Here is a 24,973-nt window from a genome sequence, read left to right on the forward strand (position 1 = left end):
AGTGTACAAATACATACATATGCACACATGTGCATACACACACACATATAATTTGTGTGTGAGGCCGAGGGTTGGAGGTACTGCCTATAACGTTAGATGACAAGCCATACAAGAAATGGACATTGCTCTATCTCATATTGGAAGCTCCTTAGAAGTCAGCAATTTAAGAGTGGCATTTTTTGAGACCCATGATTTGCAAAGTCTGTTTTGGGATGGGGAGTAAATTGTGGCCAAATTTGATAATTTACTCTGTAACAATTGAATAACTGTGGATAGTGGGTCAAAAGAGCAATTTTGCCCTTGGCTGTAGAGATTGAAAGAGTAGAAGCAAAATACATAGAACCCTTGGCTACTCTGATTTCAATACAGAAATTAAGAGACACACAATTCCAAAGTCAGGACCCTCCAAACAATGAAACTGAATGAAATACCGCACTTAAAAGATATATCTATATCCAAGTCCCATAAGAAATCACAGACAGCAGAAAAGCAACCTAGAAATGGATCAGAGGGTAATTTAATATTTTGAAACCTCTCCTTTCTCTTCCATGTTGATGTGTTTTTCTTGGGGTCTGATTTTAAGGAACATCAGTAGGAGGAGGTAGGAGTATTTAGGATGAGGGGGTAGCATTAGTGAAATTTATTGTGTTTGACATGGATTGTGAAAAGTAGATAACACTTGGGAGGTTTGATAATTTGAGAAAGCTCTTTTCAATGTTTATAGAGATTTGTATTCATACCTATATTCCTGCTGTGTTATTCAATCTGCATGTTTCACAATTGAATATGTTTCATTATATACTGTATAACGTATTATTGATATATTTCTACTTTGCTAATATCTGATTGAATTAAAGCACTACATTATGTAGAAGAGAATAGCAATGTGACAATGTCAGAATGTACTGCTTTCTACTGTTTTCTATTTCCTGGCTGTGTGTGCAGGGTCTTCCATAAAATAGCTTCAACTTTATGGCTTTCCATTTCTTCTCTACATACACTTTATAGTTGATCTAAATCAGATGAATTTATATTCCCCAAACAGGCAACACACCTTCCCAAGTCTGTGCTGTTGCTCATAATACCCACTAATCCTGGAATGTTCTTCCCGCTGTCATTTCTACCTCTCAGAAATCCTATTGAAAATGTACTTGAAATGTTAGCTCCATGCTTCAGATTCAAGATGGCTGACATTTATCAAAATGTCAAATGTGTGACCTTTCTCAAAATCTCAATAAATTCTACAAAAAGTTAAAAACAATAAATAAAAAAATCAATAATGGCAATAAAAAACAAGAAGCTTGATAAATAGCATCTACTAGAATTTCTACACAAAATTCACAATGAAAAGAAAGGCTTTAAAATACCCACAAATACACTTACACTATTTAACATGCAAGACCTATATAAATAAAGCCTTAACACTTTGCTGTAGACATAAAAAAGGAAGTGAATGGGAAGATTACATTATAAAAGTACCAATTCTTGCAAAACAAAGCTATAAATTCAATGCAATTATTTTTTTAAATTCAAGGATAATTTTAATGAAACATGATAGGCTAAAAATATCATAAAGAACAAAAATATAAAATATCCAAATGAATTTTAGAAGAATGGGGGTGGCTTGCTCTACAGATATCAAAGCATACTAAGGAGCTGCAGTAGCTGAAACAGTGTGATACTGACTTAGGAACAATGAAACAGATTAATTGAGGAAAGAGACTACACTTTTCAGGGAAATTGATAAGCTGGTTGTAAAATTTGTGTGGACTATCCAAGACAGGAACAACTAAAACTCTGTTGAATATAAAGAATGAGGTGAGAGGACTTGCTCTTCTAGAAATCAAGACATACCACAAAGCTACAGAAGTAAAATAGTGTGGTATTGGTGCAAGGCTAGACAAATAGACCAGTGGATATAACAGGGAGTTCACAATTTTGGTAACAGAAAATATCGATAGCAGAGGAGGAACTTTATCCTGTTGGGAAACGATGGAATTCTCAATAAAATGTGAGACAATTGGCTATCTACATACCAAAAATAAATCTCTCCTTCATAACATATAAAAATAATTTCCAGGTAGGTTAAAGACCTAAATGTAATATGTAAAACTCTAAAGATTTTAGAAGAGTATATAGGAACGTATCTTCGTGACCTTGGGTACAAAGTATTTTTTTGTTGAAAGCAGTAGTCACAAAAAAGAAGATTCAGGAAGCCGACTACATAAAAATTAAAAACTTTTCATCATATGTCAGTATGAAAATGATGAAAAGAAAAGCCAATGAGAGGCGAAGACATCTGCAGCACATGTGATGATCAAAGGATAGTCAGAATAAAGAAGGTCTGTAGATCAATAAACAAAAGGTCAACAACTCAACAGAAAAATGGTTAAGAGACTCAGACACTTCTCAAACAACAACAAAACACTGAATTGGCTAACAAACATATAAAAAGTTCAGCCTCACCACTAATCATGAAAATGCAAATTAAAACTACACAATTATACTATTACACACCCGTTAGGTAGGCAAATATTGGAAAGCCTAATTTAAAAAATTTATATATATATATAAATTTATATATTTTAAAATTTATATGTATATTTTAAACTTTATATATATATAAATTTATATATTTTAAAATTTATATATAAATTTATATATTTTAAAATTTATATATAAATTTATGTATTTTAAAATTTATATTTAAATTTATGTATTTTAAAATTTATATATAAATTTATGTATTTTAAAATTTATATATATAAATTTATGTATTTTAAAATTTATATATATAAATTTATGTATTTTAAAATTTATATATATAAATTTATGTATTTTAAAATTTATATATATAAATTTATGTATTTTAAAATTTATATATATAAATTTATGTATTTTAAAATTTATATATATAAATTTATGTATTTTAAAATTTATATATATAAATTTATGTATTTTAAAATTATATATATAAATTTATGTATTTTAAAATTATATATATAAATTTATGTATTTTAAAATTATATATATAAATTTATGTATTTTAAAATTTATATATAAACTTATGTATTTTAAAATTTATATATATAAACTTATGTATTTTAAAATTTATATATAAACTTATGTATTTTAAAATTTATATATAAACTTATGTATTTTAAAATTTATATATAAACTTATGTATTTTAAAATTTATATATAAACTTATGTATTTTAAAATTTATATATAAACTTATGTATTTTAAAATTTATATATAAACTTATGTATTTTAAAATTTATATATAAACTTATGTATTTTAAAATTTATATATAAATTTATGTATTTTAAAATTTATATATATAAATTTATATATTTTAAAATTCATATATATATATATATAGAGAGAGAGAGAGAGGCAGGGAGACAGGGTCTGGCTCTGTTGTTCAGTCTGGAGTGCAGTGGTGTGATCATAGCTCACTGTAAACTCGAACTCCTGGGCTCACGTGATCCGTTCTTCTCAGCCTCCAGAGTAGCTGGGACTATAAGTGCATGCCACCACACCTGCTTAATTTTTAAATTGTTTTGTAGAGACAGGGACTTGCAGTGTCACCCAGCCTGGTCTCAGACTCCTAGCTTTAAGTGATCCTCCCACCTTTATCTCCCAAGTGTTGGGATTATAGGCGTGACCCCACACACCCTGCAGGAAAGCCTAATCTTAAGTGTTGGCCAGGTTAAGAGCATGCATGACTGACAAAATGTAAATTGGTACCAACACTTTGAGAAATAGATGGAATTATTTAATAAAATTGAAGATTAGCATATTCTATAACCTATAATTTCCACTTCTACTTGCATATCTTACTGATTTCATTGTCAGTGATTCCTAAAGGTGATCAGAACATGTCAACCCCAAATATACTACTTTAACATATTGATTATTTTTATTTATTTATTTATTTTGAGATGTAGTCTCACTCTGTCACCCAGGCTAGAGTGCAGTGGCACCATCTCAGCTCACTGCAACCTCTGCCTCCTGGGTTCAAGAGATTTTCCTACCTCAGCCTCCTGAGTAGCTGGGATTACAGGTGCCCACCACCATGCCCAGCTAATTTTTGTATTTTTAGTAGAGACAGGTTTTGCTGTGTTGGTCAGGCTGGTCTCGAACTCCTGACCTCAGGTAATCCGTCTACTTCAGCCTCCCAAAGTGTTGGGATTACAGATGTGAGCCACCATGCCCAGCACATATTGATTATTTTGAATTGAAGGTAATTGAAGAAAAGCAGATGCACGAAGGGCTCTCTGACTAACCCTTTCCTACCTAAAAGTGGAGCATAAATTTCTTATGAAAAAGGTGTCTTTCCTGTACCAGGACCATTTTTATCACTTGAGGTGGGGAAGTCAACACTGAGATGAATCTGTACAAATGAACCTACTGTAATAACGCTTATCTTTCATTAGTCTTTCCCATATATTTCCTGGTCACTTTCCCACATATACACTGGATATATGCTCAGTAATGGGATGACTGGGTCAAATGGTGTTTCTAGTTTTAGATCCTTGAGGAATCGCCACACTGTCTTCCACAATGGTTGAACTAGTTTACAGTCCCACCAACAGTGTAAAAGTGTTCCTATTTCTCCACATCCTCTCCAGCACCTGTTGTTTCCTGACTTTTTAATGATCACCATTCTAACTGGTGTGAGATGGTATCTCATCGTGGTTTTGATTTGCATTTCTCTGATGGCCAGTTGTGATGAGCATTTTTTCATGTGTCTGTTGGCTGCTTAAATATCTTCTTTTGAGAAGTGTCTGTTCATATCCTTTGCCCAATTTTTGATGGAGTTGTTTGATTTTTTTCTTGTAAATGTTTAAATTCTTTGTGGATTCTGGATATTAGCCCTTTGTCAGATGGGTAGATTGTAAAAATTTTCTCCCATTCTGTAGGTTGCCTGTTTACTCTGATGGTAGTTTCTTTTGCTGTGCAGAAGCTCTTTAGTTTAATCAGATCCCATTTGTCAATTTTGGCTTTTGTTTCCATTGCTTTTGGTGTTTTAGTCATGAAGTCCTTGCCCATGCCTATGGCCTGAATGGTATTGCCTAGATTTTTTTCTAGGGTTTTTATGGTTTTAGGTCTAACATTTAAGTCTTTAATCCATCTTGAATTAATTTTTGTATAAGGTGTAAGCAAGGGATCCAGTTTGAGCTTTCTGCATATAGCTAGCCAGTTTTCCCAGCACCATTTATTAAATAGGGAATCCTTTCCCCATTTCTTGTTTTTGTCAGGTTTGTCAAAGATCAGATGGTTGTAGATGTGTGGTATTATTTCTGAGGGCTCTATTCTGTTTCATTGGTCTATATCTCTGTTTTGGTACCAGTACCAAGCTGTTTTGGTTAGTGTAGCCTTAGCATGATGCCTCCAGCTTTGTTCTTTTGGCTTAGGATTGTCTTGGCAATGTGGGCTCTTTTTTGGTTCCATATGAATTTTAAGGTAGTTTTTTCCAATTCTGTGAAGAAAGTCATTGGTAGCTTGATGGGGATGGCATTGAATCTATAAAATACCTTGGGCAGTATGGCCATTTTCACATTATTGATTCTTCCTACCCATGAGCATGGCATGTTCTTCCATTTGTTTGTGTTCTCTTGTATTTCGTTGAACGTGGTTTCTAGTTCTCCTTGAAGAGGTCCTTCACATCCTTTGTATGTTGGATTCCTAGGTATTTTATTCTCTTTGTAGCAATTGTGAATGGGAGTTCACACATGATTTGGCTCTCTGTTTGTCTGTTATTGGTGTACAAGAATGCTTGTGATTTTTGCACATTGATTTTGTATCCTGAGACTTTGCTGAAGTTGCTTATCAGCTTAAGGAGATTTTGGGCTGAGATGATGGGGTTTTCTAGATATACAATCATGTCATCTGCAAACAGGGACAATTTGGCTTCCTCTTTTCCTAATTGAATACCCTTTATTTCTTTCTCTTGCCTGATTGCCCTGGCCAGAACTTCCAACACTATGTTGAATAGGAATAGTGAGAGATGGCGTCCCTGTCTTGTGCCAGTTTTCAGAGGGAATGCTTCCAGTTTTTGCCCATTCAGTATGATATTGGCTGTGGGTTTGTCATAAATAGCTCTTATTATTTTGAGGTACGTCCCATCAATACCTAGTTTATTGAAAGTTTTTAGCATGAAGGGCTATTGAATTTTGTCAAAGGCCTTTTCTGCATCTATTGAGATAATCATGTGGTTTTTGTCTTTGGTTCTGTTTATATGATGGATTATGTTTATTGATTTGTGTATGTTGAACCAGCCTTGCATTCCAGGGATGAAGCCAACTTGATCGTGGTGGATAAGCTTTTTGATGTGTTGCTGGATTCGGTTTGCCAGTATTTTATTGAGGATTTTTGCATCAATGCTCATCAAGGATATTGGTCTAAAATTCTCTTTTTTTGTTGTATCTCTGCCAGGCTTTGGTATCAGGATGATGCTGGCCTCATAAAATGAGTTAGGGAGTATTCCCTGTTTTTCTATTGATTGGAATAGTTTCAGAAGGAATGGTACCAGCTCCTCTTTGTACCTCTGGTAGAATTCAGCTGTGAATCCATCCGGTCCTGGACTTTTTTTTTGGTTGGTAAGCTATTAATTATTGCCTCAATTTCAGAGTCTGTTATTGGTCTATTCAGAGATTCAACTTCTTCCTGGTTTAGTCTTGGGAGGATGTATGTGTCGAGGAATTTATCCATTTCTTCTAGATTTTCTAGTTTATTTGTGTAGAGGTGTTTATAGTATTCTCTGATGGTAGTTTGTATTTCTGTGGGATCGGTGGTGATATCCCCTTTATCATTTTTTATTGCATTTATTTGATTCTTCTCTCATTTCTTCTTTATTAATCTTGCTAGCGGTCTATCAATTTTGTTGATCTTTTCAAAAAAACAGCTCCTGGATTCATTGATTTTTTGAAGGGTTTTTGTGTGTCTATCTCCTTCAGTTCTGCTTTGATCTTAGTTATTTCTTGCCTTCTGCTAGCTTTTGAATGTGTTTCCTCTTGCTTCTCTAGTTCTTTTAATTGTGATGTTAGGGTGTCAATTTTAGATCTTTCCTGCTTTCTCTTGTGGGCATTTAGTGCTATCAATTTCCCTCTACACACTGCTTTGAATGTGTCCCAGAGATTCTGGTATGTTGTGTCTTTGTTCTAATTGGTTTCAAAGAACATCTTTATTTCTGCCTTCATTTCGTTATGTACTCAGTAGTCATTCAGGAGGAAGTTGTTCAGTTTCCATGTAGTTGAGCGGTTTTGAGTGAGTTTCTTAATCCTAAGTTCTAGTTTGATTGCACTGTGGTCTGAGAGACAGTTTGTTATAATTTCTGTACTTTTACATTTGCTGAGGAGTGCTTTACTTCCAACTATGTGGTCTATTTTGGAATAAGTGCAATGTGGTGCTGAGAAGAATGTATATTCTGTTGATTTGGGGTGGAGAGTTCTGTAGATGTCTATTAGGTCTGCTTGGTGCAGAGCTGAGTTCAATTCCTTGATATCCTTTTTAACTTTCTGTCTTGTTGATCTGTCTAATGTTGACAGTAGGGTGTTAAGGTCTCCCATTATTACTGTGTGGGAGTCTAAGTCTCTGTGTAGGTCTCTACGGACTTGCTTTATGAATCTGGGTGCTCCTGTATTGGGTACATATATATTTAGGATAGCTCTTCTTGTTGAATTGATCCCTTTACCATTATATAATGGCCTTCTTTGTCTCTTTTGATCTTCATTGGTTTAAAGTCTGTTTTATCAGAGACTAGGGTTGCAACCGCTGCTTTTTTGTTGTTTTCCATTTGCTTGGTAGATCTTCCTCCATCCCTTTATTTTGAGCCTATGTGTGTCTCTGCACGTGAAATGGGTCTCCTGAATACAGCACACTGATGGGTCTTAACTCTTTATCCAACTTGCCAGGCTGTGTCTTTTTATTGCAGCATTTAGCCCATTTACATTTAAGGTTAATATTGTTATGTGTGAATTTGATCCTGTCATTATGATGTTAGCTGGTTATTTTGCTCATTAGTTGATGCACTTTCTTCCTAGCATCGATGGTCTTTACAATTTGGCATGTTTTTGCAGTGGCTGGTACAATTTGTTCCTTTCCATGTTTAGTGCTTCCTTCAGGAGCTCTTTTAGTGCAGGCCTGGGGGTGACAAAATCTCTCAGCATTTGTTTGTCTGTAAAGGATTTTATTTCTCCTTCACTTATGAAGCTTAGTTTGGCTGGATATGAAATTCCGGGTTGAAAATTCTTTAAGAATGTTGAATATTGGCCCCCACTCTCTTGTGGCTTGTAGAGTTTCTGCCGAGAGATCAGCTGTTAGTCTGATGGGCTTCCCTTTGTGGGTAACCCAACCTTTTTCTGTGGCTGCCCTTAACATTTTTTCCTTCATTTCAACTTTGGTGAATCTGACAATTATGTGTCTTGGGGTTGCTCTTCTCGAGGAGTATCTTTGTGGTGTTCTCTGTATTTCCTGAATTTGAATGTTGGCCTGCCTTGCCAGGTTGGGGAAGTTTTCCTGGATAATTTCCTGAAGAGTGTTTTCCAACTTGGTTCCATTCTCCCTATCACTTTCAGGTACACCAATCAGACGTAGATTTGGTCTTTTCACGTAGTCGCATATTTCTTGAAGGCTTTGTTCGTTTCTTTTTACTCTTTTTTCTCTAAACTTCTCTTCTCACTTCATTTCATTCATTTGATCTTCAATCACTGATATCCGTTCATCCACTTGATCAAATTAGCTACTGAAGCTTGTACATGCATCATGTAGTTCTTGTGCCATGGTTCTCAGCTCCATCAGGTCATTTAGGGACTTCTCTACACTGTTTATTCTAGTTAGTGATTCATCTAATCGTTTTTCAAGGTTTTTAGCTTCTCTGCAATGGGTTCATACATCCTCCTTTAGCTCGGAGAAGTTTGTTATTACCGATCGTCTGAAGCCTTCTCTCAACTCGTCAAAGTCATTCTCCATCAAAATCATTCACATCTCCACGACGAGGAGCTGCATTCCTTTGGAGGAGAAGACGTGCTCTGATTTTTAGGATTTTCAGCTTTTCTGCTCTGGTTTCTCCCCATCTTTGTGGTTTTATCTACCTTTGGTCTTTTATGATGGTGATGTACAGATGGGGTTTTGGTGTGGATGTACTTTCTGTTTGTTAGTTTTCCTCCTAACAGTCAGGAGCCTCAGCTGCAGGTCTGTTGGAATTTGCTGGAGGTCCACTCCAGACCCTGTTTGCCTGGGTATCACCAGTGGAGGCTGCAGAACAGCAAATATTGCAGAACGGCAAATGTTGATGCCTGATCCTTCCTCTGGAAGCTTCGTCTCAGAGGGGCACCCGGCCATATGAGGTGTCAGTCGGCCCCTACTAGGAGGTGTCTCCCAGTTAGGCCACTTGGGGGTCAGGGACCCACTTGAGGAGGCAGTCTGTCTGTTCTCAGTTCTCAAACTCCCTACTGGGAGAACCACTACTCTCTTCAAAGCTGTCAGAAAGGGATGTTTAAGTCTGCACAAGTTTCTGCTGCCTTTTGTTCAGCTATGCCCTGCCCCCAGAGGTGGATTCTACAGAGGCAGGCAGGCCTCCTTGAGCTGCAGTGGGCTCCATCCAGTTTGAGCTTCCTAGGCTCTTTGTTTACCTACTCAAGCCTCAGCAATGGCGGACGCCCCCCTCCCCAGCCCTGCTGCCACCTTGCAGTTTGATCTCAGACTGCTGTGCTAGCAGCGAGCGAGGCTCCATGGGCGTGGGACCCTCTGAGCCAGGCATGGGATATAACTTCTTGGTGTGCCGTTTGCTAAGGCTGTTGGAAAAGCGCAGTATTAGAGTGGGAGTGACCCGATTTTCCAGGTACCGTCTGTCACAGCTTCCCTTTGCTAGGAAAGGGAATTCCCCAACCCCTTGTGCTTCCTGGGTGAGGCAATGCCCCACCCTGCTCCATGGGCTGCACCTACTGTCTGACAAGCCCCAGTGAGATGAACCCGGCACCTCAATTGGAAATGCAGAAATCACTCATCTTCTGTGTCACTCATGCTGGGAGCTGCAGACTGGAGCTGTTCCTGTTTAGCCATCTTGGAACTCAGGTCTTCTTTTCTTAAATATGAAGGCCTCCATGTACATGTAAGAATATTAACATCAAGTATAATTTATATGTTTTTATCCTGTTAATCTCTCTGTTAGTTTAATTCTCAAGCCAAGTCACAGAACCTAAGAGGGTAGAGGAAAAGTTTTCTACCCCTCCACGCAAGAATACAATGTATAAGAATGTTCATTTCATCTTTGTTCTTAAATGACAAAAGTTGAAAATACTTAATTCCCTTTCAACAGCAGAATGTGTAAGCAGAAGTATGGCCATTTGGTAGAATGTTATACAATAATAAAAACCAACAAACCTAATGTAAGTAAAAAATTAAGTTACAAAAATTGCAGGCCAGGCGTGGTGGCTCATGCCTGTAATCCCAGCACTTTGGGAGGCCGAGGCGGGCAGATCACGAGGTCAGGAGATCGAGACCATCCTGGCTAACATGGTGAAACTCTGTCTCTTCTAAAAATACAAAAAAATTAGCCGGGCATGGTGGTGGGCATCTGTAGTCCCAGCTACTCGGGAGGCTGAGGCAGGAGAATGGTGTGAACCCAGGAGGTGGAGCTTGCAGTGAGCCGAGATCGCGCCACTGCACTCCAGCCTGGGCGACAGAGCAAGACTCCATCTCAAAAAAAAAAAAAAATTTGCATATAGCATGATTCCATTATATAAAATCTAAAAACAGACAAAATGGAACTATATTGTTTAGAAATGCATACATACGTGGTAAAAATAAAAGCAAGAAATTATTACTGCCAAAATCAAGAGATGACCTTTCTGTACTAGTGTAGTATTAATAGTTACATGGCTGCCCCCATTTACCACCATTCGCTAAACTGTACGCATAAGTTTTACATAATTTCCTGCGTGTTACATTTCATAAGAAGATCAAAACCAAATAAAGTCAAAGACAAAACAAAAACCCTAGGAAGTACAGAAAAAAAAATGAAAGGCCGGACACCGTAACTCATGCCTGTAATCCAGCACTTTGGGAGGCTGAGGCGAGTCGATCACTTGAGATCAGGAGTTTGAGACCACCCTGGCCAACGTGGTGAAACTCTGTCTCTACTAAAAATACAAAAATTAGCCAGGTATGGTGGCCTGCACCTGTAATCCCAGCTATTTGGGAGGCTGAGGCAGGAGAATCACTTGAACCCAGGAGGCAGAGTTTGCTGTGAGCCGAGATCGGGCCACTGCACTCCAGCCTGGGTGACAGAGTGAGACCCTGTCTCAAAAAAGAAAAAAAAAAAGAAAAGAAAATGAGAAAAGACATGAGACTCTTGAAACAGAAGTACATGTTAATTTAATATGTGTTAAAAGCAGTATTTCAAATTCAATTTAGTCAATAAATGGTGTTGAAACTGGAAGGAAGACATTGACATATTTGACTGACAATAAATTTCAACTCATCTCCGTGGTCAAAGACACCACAAATAACTTGGAGAAAATATTAACAACATACACAAGAGGCAAATAATCATTTCTATAGTACATTACAAATGCCCGGAAATGAATGTGGTGTGGAGATATGAGCAGATAGTAGACAGAACAAAAGATATAAATGGTCAATAAACATATGAAAAAATAACCAACTTGATTATTAATTGGCAAAGTAAAAGTAGAAAAACTGATATGTAGGGAGAAGTAATATAATCACTGTAATTACTTGTATAATTGTAATACATTAACATTATTAAATTTAAAAGTAATTTAAATACAAAAATTAAGAAAATCAGTAAAGGCTAAGACTCCTCTAGCTTTACCATTTCTTAGTGCATGATCCATATTCTTATAGTCTCAAGATGGCTGCCCTGGCCCAGGCATTACATCTGTGTTCCAGACATAGTAAAGGGAAGAACGGCACAAAAAAACTAGTGCATGCCAGATGAGTCTGACTTTGCTCGTCAGTCAAAAAAGAGCTTTCCCATAGGCCTCAGCATCAAGAACTGTACTTAAATCTTATTGGCAAAACAGTATCATAGGTTACCCCTAACTGTTAGGGAATCTGAGGAGTGTATTTTTAAAATGGGCATATTTCTGTGTCACACTAAACTGTGGTTCTGTTAATAGACAAGAAGGGACGCACATAGAGTTGGCCCTTTGTATCTGTGGGTTCTGTATCTGTGAATTCAACCGATCACAGATAGAAAATTTTGGGAAAAAAAATTCTGAATGCATAGAGCCTTTGGGGGGGGGGCATTATTATTCTCTAAACAATACAGTATAACACCTATTTAAATAGCATTTACATTGTACTAGGTATTACAAGTGTTCTAGAGTTGATTTAAAGTATAAAGGAGGATGTGCACAGGTTATGTGAAAATGCTATGTCATTTTATATCAGGGACTTAAGCATCTATGAATTTTGATATCTGCTAGAGGTCCTGGAACCAACCCCCCATGGATACTGGAATTGTTCTGCCCAATACCCACTGAGGGAGGGCTGTATATTGCTTAAGCAACTAATAATGTCTGCTGCATGAAGGAAGCATCTAGAACAGAGCCTCATATATTGTACATAATAAATAATAGTTCAAAGAATTAATTAGAATTTTTATATTATAATGTATATAAACCTTTATTTCATATTATAATCCACATGAACCTTTATTGCTTGAAATTTTTACAATGAACATGTATTACTTTCAAATTTATAGATCGAATGCATACTTATATTTGGAGTCCTGGAGGATTTTGCAGTTCCATAAAGTAAGAAAATGCACTCTCTCTCTCTCTCTCTCTCTCTCTCACACACACACACACACACACACACACACAAACACACACTGATGGGGGGTATGTCAAAGGAATGCAGGAGCCAACTAAAAGAGCTGCCAGTGGTCAAAGCTGGAACCATTTGAGTAATAAGTATTGGATTGCAACACAAAGTATAAAATAAATATCCATTAGTCCTTACTGATATAAATAAATGATTAAATAAATAACTTGGGAAAAAAAAATTTCCCATGTTGAAGAATTTCAAATAATTTATGTAGTTACTCCACCCTCAAGGAGGGGTGCACAGCTCTCCAATCCTTAGGTTTTGGCTATGCCTAGTGACTTCCTTCCAAGAGTGTGGTATGAAGAGTGGTGGTGGGGAGAGTAATTTTACAGAGCAGAAACCTCCCAAACACCACAGCCAGGTGATGAACAAGGCCAACATCAACAGCAGTAAGTCATGGGGATAGCAGGTACTCTTGATATGAGGGGAAGAAAATAGCACTTCACCTCTGTGGTCTTCCTCCCAATAACTCATAACCTGAGTCTTTTCTATGAGGAAAGACATCAGACAAATTCCAATACTAGGCAACCTATAAAATATTTGGCCTGTACTCCTCAAAACTGACAAGGTCATCAAAAATAGAGAAAGTGCGAGAAATTGCCACCTTTAAAGAGACATGACAACTTAATGTAAAGTGGTATCTGAGATGGAATCATGTAACAGAGAAAGGGCATTAAATAAAAACTAAGGATCTCTAAATAAACTACACCTTTTTAAAATAATGCTGTGTCAATATTGGCTCGTTAATCATAACACATGTATCATACTAATGTAAAGTGTCAATATGGGGAGACTGAGTGGAAGGTATGTGGGAACTTTCTGTACTATCTCCTCAATTGTTTCTGTAAATCTAAAACTATTCTAAAAAATAAAGTTTATTAAAAAGAAAATATCCAAATTCTTGTGAATATTCTTGATGTCTTTTCTATTGATTAAAGGATATATTAGTTATCTATTGCTGCATAACCAATTGCCACAAACCTAGTGGTTTAAACAAGACATATTCATTGTTTCACAGTTTCTGGGTATTAGGAGTTTTGGCTTGGCTTATCTGGGTCCTCTTTAGGATCACACAAGGCTGCAAAGAAGTTGTTGGTGAGGCTGTATTCTCATCTGCAGGCAGGACTGGGGAAGAATCTCCTTCCCAGATTACTCTGACTCTTGGCAGGACCATTCCCTTGCAGCTGTATGACTGGAAGCCCAGCTTCTTACTGTCTTCTTCTGGAGGCTGTCCTCAGCTCCTAGAGGGCGACAGCAGTTCCTTGCCAGGTGGGCTTCTCCACCAAGGCCATGTGGCTTCATCAAGCAAGCAAGAAGAGTCTCTTCAGCAAGTTGGCTAGCAAGATGGAGTCTTATATGTTGCATGTAACTACAGGAGTGCCATCTCAACAAGTTTGCCAAATTCTACTGGTTAGCAGCAGGGCACAGGCCCCATCACACTCAAGAGGAGGGGATTTCACCAAAGTATGATCACCAGGAGGCAGGGCTTATCATGGGGCCACATTACAGTCTTTTTGCCACAAGACTTTATTCATCTAATTCACATCCATAGTCATGAAGGGAACCGGAAGAATGGAGCCATGTACTGCAGGCCACATCCAGCCCCAAAGCTCAGCAACAAATCCCAAGTCCCACACTCCGGCATCTAGTCCCATACTCTCAGCTCAAAAGCCACCAGGAAGTCTTTGGATGAGCATCTGGTTCCAGTTCTGAAAGTCTAGGTCTATGCGTATTCTATACTTTGGTGAAGTTTTTCAAAATGTTAGGCACATGTCATCAGGACCTCCTGAGGTTATATCACAGGCACGTCCTTAACCTTTGCAAAATAAACTTTCTAAATTGATTGAGACCTGTCTCAGAGACTTTTGGGTTCATACCTTGTATGTATCCTTTCTCAGGAAACTACTGGAAGATGTTTTCCATCAAAACAAGAAAGGTAAGCAAGAGAAAGACATGGGATCCAGGAAACCCAAGGTCTAATTCAGAAGAGAAAACAGGATAATTCCCAGAACAAAAGACAGTGGAGGGGGCTCAAGAAAAGAGCTGAGCTCCAGCTGCATAGAGAACTGATCCAGATGGAAGAAAAGACTCCCTGAGAAATCTAAGAAGAGGAAATGGGTAGAATTATAGAACACTACTTAATGTCTTTGCAAACAACACCAGGAGCAGACTTGACTTAGCCAGAAAGTTTGAGGTGTTAGTGCTAAAAATGTCTAGAATTATTCTGCCCAATACTATCGCCACCTGCTACATGTGGCTGTTTGAATTTAAGTCAAATAAAAAGTCTAAAAATTCCATTCTGCAGTTACACTAACCACATTTTGAATGTTCAATAGCCACATGGGACTAGTGGCTACTGTACTGGACAGTGCTGTTATAGAACATTTCAACTATTGCAGAAAGCTCTCTCAGACACCACTTGTTTAGAAAAATATGAAGCCAAGGAAGAAAATAAAAGAAATGGAGAAAAATATCAACTTCCAGAAAAACAAGCCCTTGTAGAGGAAAAGAAAAATAATCATAATATATAGGGTTCAGCTGTGAGTAGCCTTTTGCTAATCATAAAAATGTAAACATTGAGTTCTGAATTACATGTGTAGAACTTTATTGAGGTGTAGGATGTGAGGCTTGTGGTTTAGATGAAAGAGAATTAAAGCCTCATCTTCCCAGATAGGAGCTTAATAAATGATGCCTATGAATGAAAAATCAGGAAGGAGCAACGTAGACATTTTGTTAAATGTGTAAAGGAATATAACAAAAGATTCAGCTAAACGAGTCAAAATGATGTCTCCAGGGAGGGGAAAAAGGAATAGAGGAAACAGAAAGTGCTGATTTAATAGCAAGTCTTACAAAACTTAAGCTTGTTTCTTAAGCTATGTTCATATAGAAGTTGATCAAAATAATGAAATCAAAGAAATGACAACAAAAACTGTTACAATCCCATCTCCCTTATCATGTCTTTTTTGGTCCCCAGGCATGACACTTCTATATTTTCATATTTAGGGAAGCATTATCTGAAGTTCCGATATTGGCACCTAACTGCCCTGCTTTGGTTTGTAGCCAGTTGTACAAGCTTCTAGTCAGATGCCTGTGTACTCATAAATTCTTAGACTAACTATTGTCTGATTTCAGAAGCTTCGAGATGTTTGGTATTTCAGTTACATACAGAATAAAGAGTGAAGCTTCCAATATAATGTAAAAAATGATAATAGTAAAAATAATAATAGCTAACATTTACTGAACACTTACTATGTGCAAGGCATATAATAAGAACCTACCAATAAATCAGGGTGTCAATGTATTCTCGTTCCATAGAAGAGGTCATAGATAGGCCAGGAAAATAAAGCTGTTCTTTCATCTCCAGAGGGCATCATTCTAGATTACCATCTGCAGAATTTACTAAGGAGGTGGCAGTGTTTGTCTCTAGTATGACTAGGAGGGAAATGTAAGCTGCTTGCTGGTACACTTACCCCTGTGTAACCATGGTGGGAATATAACCAGCTCTCCTGTGAGTCTCTTACTTCTGACGTGCTTTGCAAATTATTAGGGCAACCTGCAGCAGGCCAATTTAGCAGGGGCTTTGGGGCTTTCTTTTAGCAGGAATTTATCCCAAGAGATCTAAGCCAGGGTAATTTCATGTGAACTCACTCTTGCCCCACCCCCCACCCTAACTTTTTAGATGCACACTTCACTATGAATGGAGTTTGAGGTTCTGCTCATCTGTAGCAATTCTATTTACTATCATAGTGTTTTCAAAAGTAATGTATAAAGAGTGTCTTAGTCCATTTGGTCTGCTATAACAGAAACAATATAAGCTGGGTGGCTTATAAACAGAAATTTACTTCTCATAGTTCTAGAGGCTGGATGTCTAAGATCAGGGTGCTGGCATGGTTGGGTTCTAGTGAGGATGTTCTTTCAGGTTGTGGCTGGCCATCTTCCCCCTGTAACGTCACATGGCAGAGAGAGTGCCAGGCAGCTCTCTGGGGCCTCTTTCATAAGTGTACTAATCCCATTCGTGAGGGCTCCACCCTTATGACCCAATCACTTTCCACACATCGGGGGGTAGGATTTCAACATATAAATTTTGGGGGGACACATTCAGCTCAGATAGTAAAGATTTTTCAAGTCTAATAATCCCTAAGGATATTGAGATGTGTATACATAGGAACCCTCATTCTCTGTTAGTGAAACATAAAATAGTGTAAGGATTTTGACTGGCAACTTGACAATATCTATCAATTTTCAAAATATGCATATATCTTCTGCCTCAGTAATTCTACTTCTAGAAATTTACCTTACAGATACATTTCATATAAGTATACAAAGGTAATGCACAGGGATGCTTACTGTGTGTTTTGTTTCGCATTGTTTTGCTTTATTTTGTAATAGCAAAAACCTTGAAACAACCTAGATGTCCATTAATAAAGTAATGATTAAACTATTATACTCTATCCAATCAATAGAATTATTTGTGGAAATTAGAGTAGGATATGTTTATGTGATGTTTCATAAAAAAGTCTATTGCATATTAAGTATATCGATTTATGTCAATATCTATATTGAAAATATCTGAAACTTAAAAATGACTACTTTAAGACGCAATGCTCATTTTTTACTTTATATAATTTTGTACTCTATGTTTTTAAAGTATGGGCCTGTATTATTTTTTAATTCAACAACACATTTTAAAACATGTAATGACTAGTAAGTCACAATTCTAGTTTGCAGCTACCAAGTGAGTGATCTCATATTACATAAATATCCTTTGGTCATAAGACCTGTGAGAACATATAAGATGAACAGGTATAATCAGCTAAGATGATAAAATTATGTTAGATTTTATTTACTACCATGTGAATCATGGAGGGGGAAAAGGTACATGTATTTGAAATATGAGATTACTTTCTCAAACTCCTGGCCTTAGACAATCTGCCCTCCTTGACCTCCCAAAGTGTTGGGATTACAGGCGTGAGCCACCACACCCAGCGAGATTACTTTCTAATGTTTAACTTAAAAAAGAAAAAATATTACAATATGTTTAATCTCAAATCCATATCAAGATATAGGTGACTCACAGTGTTTTGCCTGAATACAGGAGCAACCCAGAGAAAGAGCAGTTCTCTGTCATATAAGAGCCTGTGATTTCTGTTGCTATGTGTAAGGACAGACAGACAGACAGATAGAATTAGATTCTAAATTAGAAAAAATACTTCAGGAGCAAAGAAAGTGCAAGAGAGACGTTAGGCAAGTTTTAAGAAAATTGTTAGATAATTTTTATGAAGGAAATGTCTTATGTTCGGATTTGCCAAATAGGGCATTATTTTCTCCTGATAAGTTACTGATTTCCATGTTAATCTGCTCTTGCTGTTGAGAAATTGAGCCTGTGTCCACATTCACAAGTTGCTTCTGGGAGCCAGGAGTCATCTGAGTTAATAGAAAAATCACTAACTCGGTTACGTATGAGAGAGGTTCTGTATTCCTAGGAGCTTGCCTTATCTAAGGAAGGAAAAGGTGCCACATAGGATTTTGGTATACCCTCTTGGTTTAGTAACAGAAAAATGATGGGGTCTAATCTTTCTAATTACACCCTGTGGATATCTTATCTAGTGCCATCATCAAATATTTTCACCTTTAACTCATCACATTTTTAAAAATTGCTTTTGCCAAGTTGATGTTTACTGGGTCTTATTCCTCAGTTTCTTTCACACTAACACCAGTAACTTACCTGTAGCTCACCTGGTGAACCTTACCAGGGTGAGTACATTTACCACCATGACTGGACAAATGACGTGAAGAAAGCAGTCATGGAAGGGTCAAAGCCTCTCAAAGTCATGCTTATTTTCTACTAAATTCTTTTGCATGAATATGACATTGAATGGGGCCTCAGTAAATGGGAAATTCAACCTAAAATTGAACTGCACAGGCTGGAAGTTAGGTAAAATTTGATTCCATTTGAATAGTTCTAAGCAAGCAATTTGTTACCCTTTATCCTTTAGTGGAATTGATGAACAGGTGGTTTTCAGAAGATCACTTGGTAAATTTAGCTTCTGAAATTTGAGCAACTCAAGATCTGATTGGTTGCTCTTGCCACATGATAATTCAGAGCCCAGGCATCACGCTGGCTTTTGCCTGGGGTTTTCAGGAGGGGAGAGTTGGGAGAGGCTTTGCTGCTGAAGAAATTTATTTGGTAGATTGAAGGTAAGGACAGTTTGTGACTTTTTCTGTAATGCTCTTTCAGGAGATGTTCCACAACTTCCCTTAAAGTATTTTTCAAAGGTTTGGGCCATAACTGAGGAAATTAGTGGTAGAAATATGGCTAGGAGAGTCTAACCCCATTGCCCTACTAAGGCCCTACTAATATCTGCTATGTACAGTGTGTGATTAGAGTCAAGTCTTTTGCTAACCAATTTATTGCTTGACTGAATTGGTTCTCTTGTCTAACAGTTTTTTGCCTTTGATATTTTTCTCTAAATATATTAGTATGAAAAAGAAGATATGTTGCTCTACGTTCCTATATTTATCCTGTTCTACTGGGCTTCATTTGCCTGAGGAGTGGCAGTTTTGCTAGCTTAACAAAACCAGCCACTGCAGGGTATTGGTTTACATGGCAAACATCTTTGGATGAAGGGACAGCTGTTCCAACTCATCATCCACTTCATATCAAGAGTCTCACTCTCTGGCGTCAAACTGTAGAGGCCTTGAGAGATCCTTTCTCTATTTTCTGCATTAGAAGCTTAGGCTAAGGACTGACAATCCTATATGTACTTCAACCAATGCTTTACAACTTTGTTATTTTTCAGGTTTGAACGAGAGCTACAGAAACGAAAGAAAAATTCTGTATAAGCCAATGGTGTTCGGGGAGAAAATAACCCCATTGACTTGAGGTTTCTTTTTTTCTTTTAAAATTTATTGACAGATGTATTTTTATGGGTTCCAATTTGAAGCCCAAGATATACTGCAAACAGTGGATCGGGGCAGTGTAGAAAAACTAGTCAGCCCTCTTAGAATTTTGGTGCGGGGGGAAAAATTTCAGCTTCTTCTGAAACCCAAGCTGAACTTCTTTCACTAAATTTTTTGCTGGAAAATGTCTTTTCTCTAAGTGTTTGGAAGTTTAAATTCTCTGTTCCCTGAGTCCAAACTCTCTCACTTCCTTACCTCAATTTCCTTTTACAATTTTAACTAAACTGATTATGTAGAAGTAGCAATTCCCAACACTGAAGGAATAAAGAGAAAGAAATTTGAAGCTTCTGCTGTTTATACTTGTATTTTAAATGTCTTCTCTCCTTTAGCCTGCAACAATATATGATTTGTACAATAGTTTAGCTTCAAATTCTATTTTTATAATGTCATTAGATAATTTCTGTGCTGGGAGGAATAGACTGTAATATGTTTTCATTTGTATGGAATATGAAAAGTTTGTAGGTGCCACTACTACTCTGGAAAAATGGCAGATGACGAAGACTATGAGGAGGTGGTGGAGGTAAGATTTAAAAAAAAACACTGACAGCAAACTATTTTATGTAGTGACAATCAAAGCCGTGTAGGTGAATTAATCATTTGAAAAATACATTGTGTATTATAACTTCACAAAGAGTCATCATTTAAAGCATAAGAAAGGAATATTTTATGTTCAGTTTCACTATAATTACGTGGGATTTAGAATTGAAAGGAAATATCACTGTTTCCCACTTTTGCTTTTCTTTAAGCTCTCAAAAAACCAAGTTGGAGTAAAGGCAGGTTTTAATTCGTCTTCTAAAACTACTTTCTTCCCCGCTTCCCAACCCCGATGTTCAAAGGGACAGAGATGAAGGGAAAGTTCTGAAAATGGAACTCTGTCTCTTAGTGTCTGCATAGCAATAGAGGAAAAGATCTACTCCTTATTCTTTGCTTCAACTAGCTAATCATCTATAGGGTAACATGGGTTAGATATTCAGAATAATATGTATGAAATTATATGCAGATTTGAGACTTTATACATAATACATACACACGTGCAGAGACACACACATACAAGCAAATGTAAATAAAGGCATGAAAGTCACAGTGATAGTTGGAGCTGCACCTTCCCACCAACTTCATTATATTTACCCAAGTGAACAAGACTAGCTTTTGCTTTTGAGTTTTGAATAAGAACAAAGACTATAGTGGGTATCTTGAAAATTTTCCTTCCAATTATTGGTGGACATCTAACACATTTACAAAGCTGTTAATCATTTATTTTATATTTATTTTACATCCCTTTGTTTTTATCATCTTACGATTTTTCCTCTCTGGCTCTTGCCTTTAGCTTCACATTGTAGAAATAAAATCTAAAGGCTTGGAACTATAATGCACATAAATACAGTGCCATGAATCTGAATGTGCTTAATAATTACCAATTAATGATGATGATCTAAACACATGAAAATCTCCAAATGCCTAAGGCACTTGGAGGCAGTTTTGAAAATCTGTGCTTTTTAATAAGACTGAAATTAACTGTAAGAGCTACCCAGAACCAAATTTTAGGTGGCAGTGCCAAAATTACTCTTTGGAAAATTATTTTAGTGACCAGTCTATATTTAGATGAAGAAAATTTTATTTATTCTACAAATAAAATTGCTTTTATTACTGAAGGATATGAGGGAAGAAATAGAATGAATCTCATACAACGTAACACTCAATCTCTCTGGCTTAAATGCTGATGACCACATCTTTCATGCTGATATTATCACTAGTGTGCATTTTACTTATGTACCTAAGGGTCAGAAATATCACTATCAAACACTAATACGATTATAAATTAAATTGTCTTCCCTATGATAATAATGCCAGTAATAGTTTTTACTCTCCAACTTAAATATCTCTTGTCTTTCTTAAAGTAATTGTGTACCTTTGCCACTGGAAATTGTCCTTAGTGCTAGACTTGATTGATTCAACTAGATGTCATAAAAAAGGAGGCGGCTATTTTTAGACATCCCATCCCTACCATTTTCTTCCCATTACAGCATCTGGGTCTGACCAGCAGGTGATAAACGAATAGACTGCCTGCCAGAAAGTATTGAACTGAGATCTCTTTGACCTCAAAAAAGATCATGAACATAAGAGGGTGGTGCATTCGAAAAAATGGCCAGGGAAGATTTTACAAAACAGAGAGGAACTAGCTTTAAAAATATGCAGAAAACAGAGAAGAACTGGCTTTAAAAATATATCTCCTTGGGATCTTGGACATCTGAAATAAAGTTTTACTGTTCTCTCTAACTTAAACTTGGAAAGAAAGAGAGAGAAGCAAGGATGTACTATCTAATTAGTGGCACAGCTCTAAAAAAAGAGTGAGATTTGGCATACAAGTTAATGCCAACCATTTAAATAATGTTGCCTCTTTTATAAGCATATTTCTAAGATGGATTTACCAATGGTGAGAGCCCAGCAAAGGTAAAATTGGATGGTTTCCAAGGAGCTGCTTTTAAACTTGGATGCTGAGAAAATCCAAAATAGTTGTGAATCTTCCATTTTATTTTAATATTTCTTCTGAAGCCACTGATGTTTTGTGTGACTGGAGGAATGACTCTATGTGGCGTCAGCATCAGACAATATTTTCTAGAGTGTCCAAATGATATTTCTCATGTGCTGAAAGTCACAACTGTAAAAAAGCAAATCTCTGTCCTGTCAGTGCTTGTGATTTTTGTTGCTATGTGTAACGACATACAGGCAGAATTAGATTTTAAATTAAAACAATAGCTCAAGAGTAAAGAAAGCACAAGAATGAGGAACATTAGGCAAGTTTTAGACAATTGTTAATGCAGGTGAAATAGCACAGGCGGCCTGTTGACAATCGTTAAGTAATTTGATGACACTTCACTGAACCAAGAACTCAGGCCATTGAGGGAAATTTTGCATCTTAATGTTTTCCCTTCCCTTGAGTGCTGTATGTTTTGGTGTTAAAGATGAGAAAAATGAAGCATAAAGTGTTATACATCCATTTTTTTTTTTTTTTACTAAGAAATGAGCCAAGTGTTTCATCTTTATCCCTTTCCTCATGTGATTGACCTAAACGAGCCTCTCCTTCTGTTCACCCTACAGAGCAGGGTGAGGCTAAGGACAGGATTCCTCTCTCCTTACACATCTGAAACCAAATGTCAGCCAGTTCCTTTCTGCATCTATTTATTGCTGGTGATGTCAGAAGTACAACAAAAGCAGACTCGGTTTCAGACCCAGGCTGCAGATCCGTCATGCAGGCCACGATGACCTCAGAGCCACTATGACAAACTGCAGCCTACATTTCCCACACTTCGTGATGAAGAATCTTCTCATTTTTCCCTTCATTCCTTAGCGTTTACCAATTTTCATATTAGCACCACTCTGTTTAGGACAATCACACTATTGAAAAGGACTCACCCATCACTCCAGAAGAAACTTATTACTTACTAATCAGGAGGGTATAGGAATAATTGATATGTAGATATACTTTGGGATCTTATTATTTCCATGATGCAATCCATTTAAAAATGTATTCACACTCGAGTTTCTGTTTTAGTTTATTGTTAGTTTGCAAACAGTGAGTTTTATCACAGTTGCTCTCTGCCCAACCCACACACTCAGGATCTTCTTATTGTATTCTCTTCTCAGCAAATTCTATCTTGGGGACCATAAGAAAAAAATTTCCATGTCCCAGTAAAGTAAAATAGCTTCTCTTGATTAAAAAACAGCTTCATGCAATTTTCTCAGCCCTCTGCATCTCTTTGTCCATTTGGATGGCATTCACTTTGGCTTTCCTAAAGTATAAATGAAATGGGTTCCAAATGGGTTCCAAAGTGAAAATGGGTTCCAAAATATGAACAGGCTCCCTCACCTACCCCTTTGCCACAGACATTCCAAATCAACTGAGCTAGTGCAGTCACCTAAGTGGTTCAGCTGAGGCAGAGGAGAGGTGGTTTCTGCTTTGGTTCTCTTGCCAATGCCTTTGCGCTCTATTTACAGTACTACACAGAAGAAGTGGTTTATGAAGAGGTGCCGGGAGAGGTAAGGCCCAGCCCACAGCTGCATAAACTGCATTCTCATTAAAGCAGGAAGAGCTTTCTCCTTTCTCAGACTCCCAGGGCCACAAAGATGGCAAAAGGGATTATCTGACAGAGGATCACTCACCTACCTGTGCCCAGAAGCCGGTGTGAAAGCACATACATTACCTGTTTGATGGATTATTTCACCTTTTTTTCCCATTCAACAAACCCAAGATGGCAGGGGGTGGTTCCCCCTATTGCTCCTGTGTGATATTTTTGTGTAGATGAAGCTAATTAGAATAATGTCAGTGGCTATCACCATTCTCCAGCAGCGGCAGGAGGGATGGTGACAACAAGCCAAGGAGCCTTGGCTTTGTGATTGGCATAGGGGACAAGCAGTTTTACTGTGTGGAGTTGTAACTTGTAGGATACCATCTCTGCCACCAGGGATGGTGCCTCCAAGGCTTTGTCCCTGATGATGCATTGAAATGCTACTCAGATTTTAGCACATTAGGAATTCTAAATAAGCTATTACCATAGATATTCCACATTCAAGCTCTTTTTTTTTTTCAAGGTGAAATACTTCTCTCATGCTTTATTTTCTGCATGCAGCTGTTTCTCTTTGAGCATGACAAACAGTGATATGTTTGGTTAATCCTGAAGCTTGTTCAGAGAACCTGTGACTGCATAAAAACTAACATTTGTAGATGCTGTGATTTGGTTAGTTTCTCATAGTCAACCATGCCTTAGTAATCATGGGCAGAAAACAACCTATTAGCAATGATGTGACAACACTAGAGGGGGTTTCTATTAATGTACAATTTCCTTACTAGGTTCTCTTTTCATAATTGATGCTAGAATTCTTTGGTACAGATGATATTAGCTGTGAAGGGAAGGATACTGTGAAATGGATTGAAGACTTGGCTGCTTATCTTTTTTTCTTACATGCATTATTTTTAACCTTGGATTAGACCCAAACTTTGGGTCTTAGTGTCTTCCACTATAGCCTGCTATAAGAAATAGTAATTTCTCACCTACTACATAGATAGGACTGTTGTGAGGATAATTACCCCATTATGTTGTCATCATTATTCTTGTCCGCCTAAGCATTTATTAGTGTAAATGGCACTCCA

General features: G+C 37.2%; 1 protein-coding gene across 7 annotated transcripts in view; it reads left to right on the forward strand.

Annotated features, from left to right (window-relative positions):
• Positions 1–24,973, forward strand: part of NEB (nebulin) — a 264,687-nt gene that overhangs the window by 5,895 nt on the left and 233,819 nt on the right. For all 7 annotated transcript variants that reach the window (XM_055292138.2, XM_063646033.1, XM_063646034.1 and 4 more), the window contains exons 2-3: positions 20,280–20,344; positions 23,821–23,862. In XM_055292138.2, the coding sequence (XP_055148113.1) occupies positions 20,280–20,344; positions 23,821–23,862 (107 nt within the window). The remainder of the gene's footprint in view (positions 1–20,279; positions 20,345–23,820; positions 23,863–24,973) is intronic.

This window comes from Symphalangus syndactylus, chromosome 9, assembly GCF_028878055.3.
Source record: "Symphalangus syndactylus isolate Jambi chromosome 9, NHGRI_mSymSyn1-v2.1_pri, whole genome shotgun sequence".
Taxonomy (NCBI): Eukaryota; Metazoa; Chordata; class Mammalia; order Primates; family Hylobatidae; genus Symphalangus; species Symphalangus syndactylus.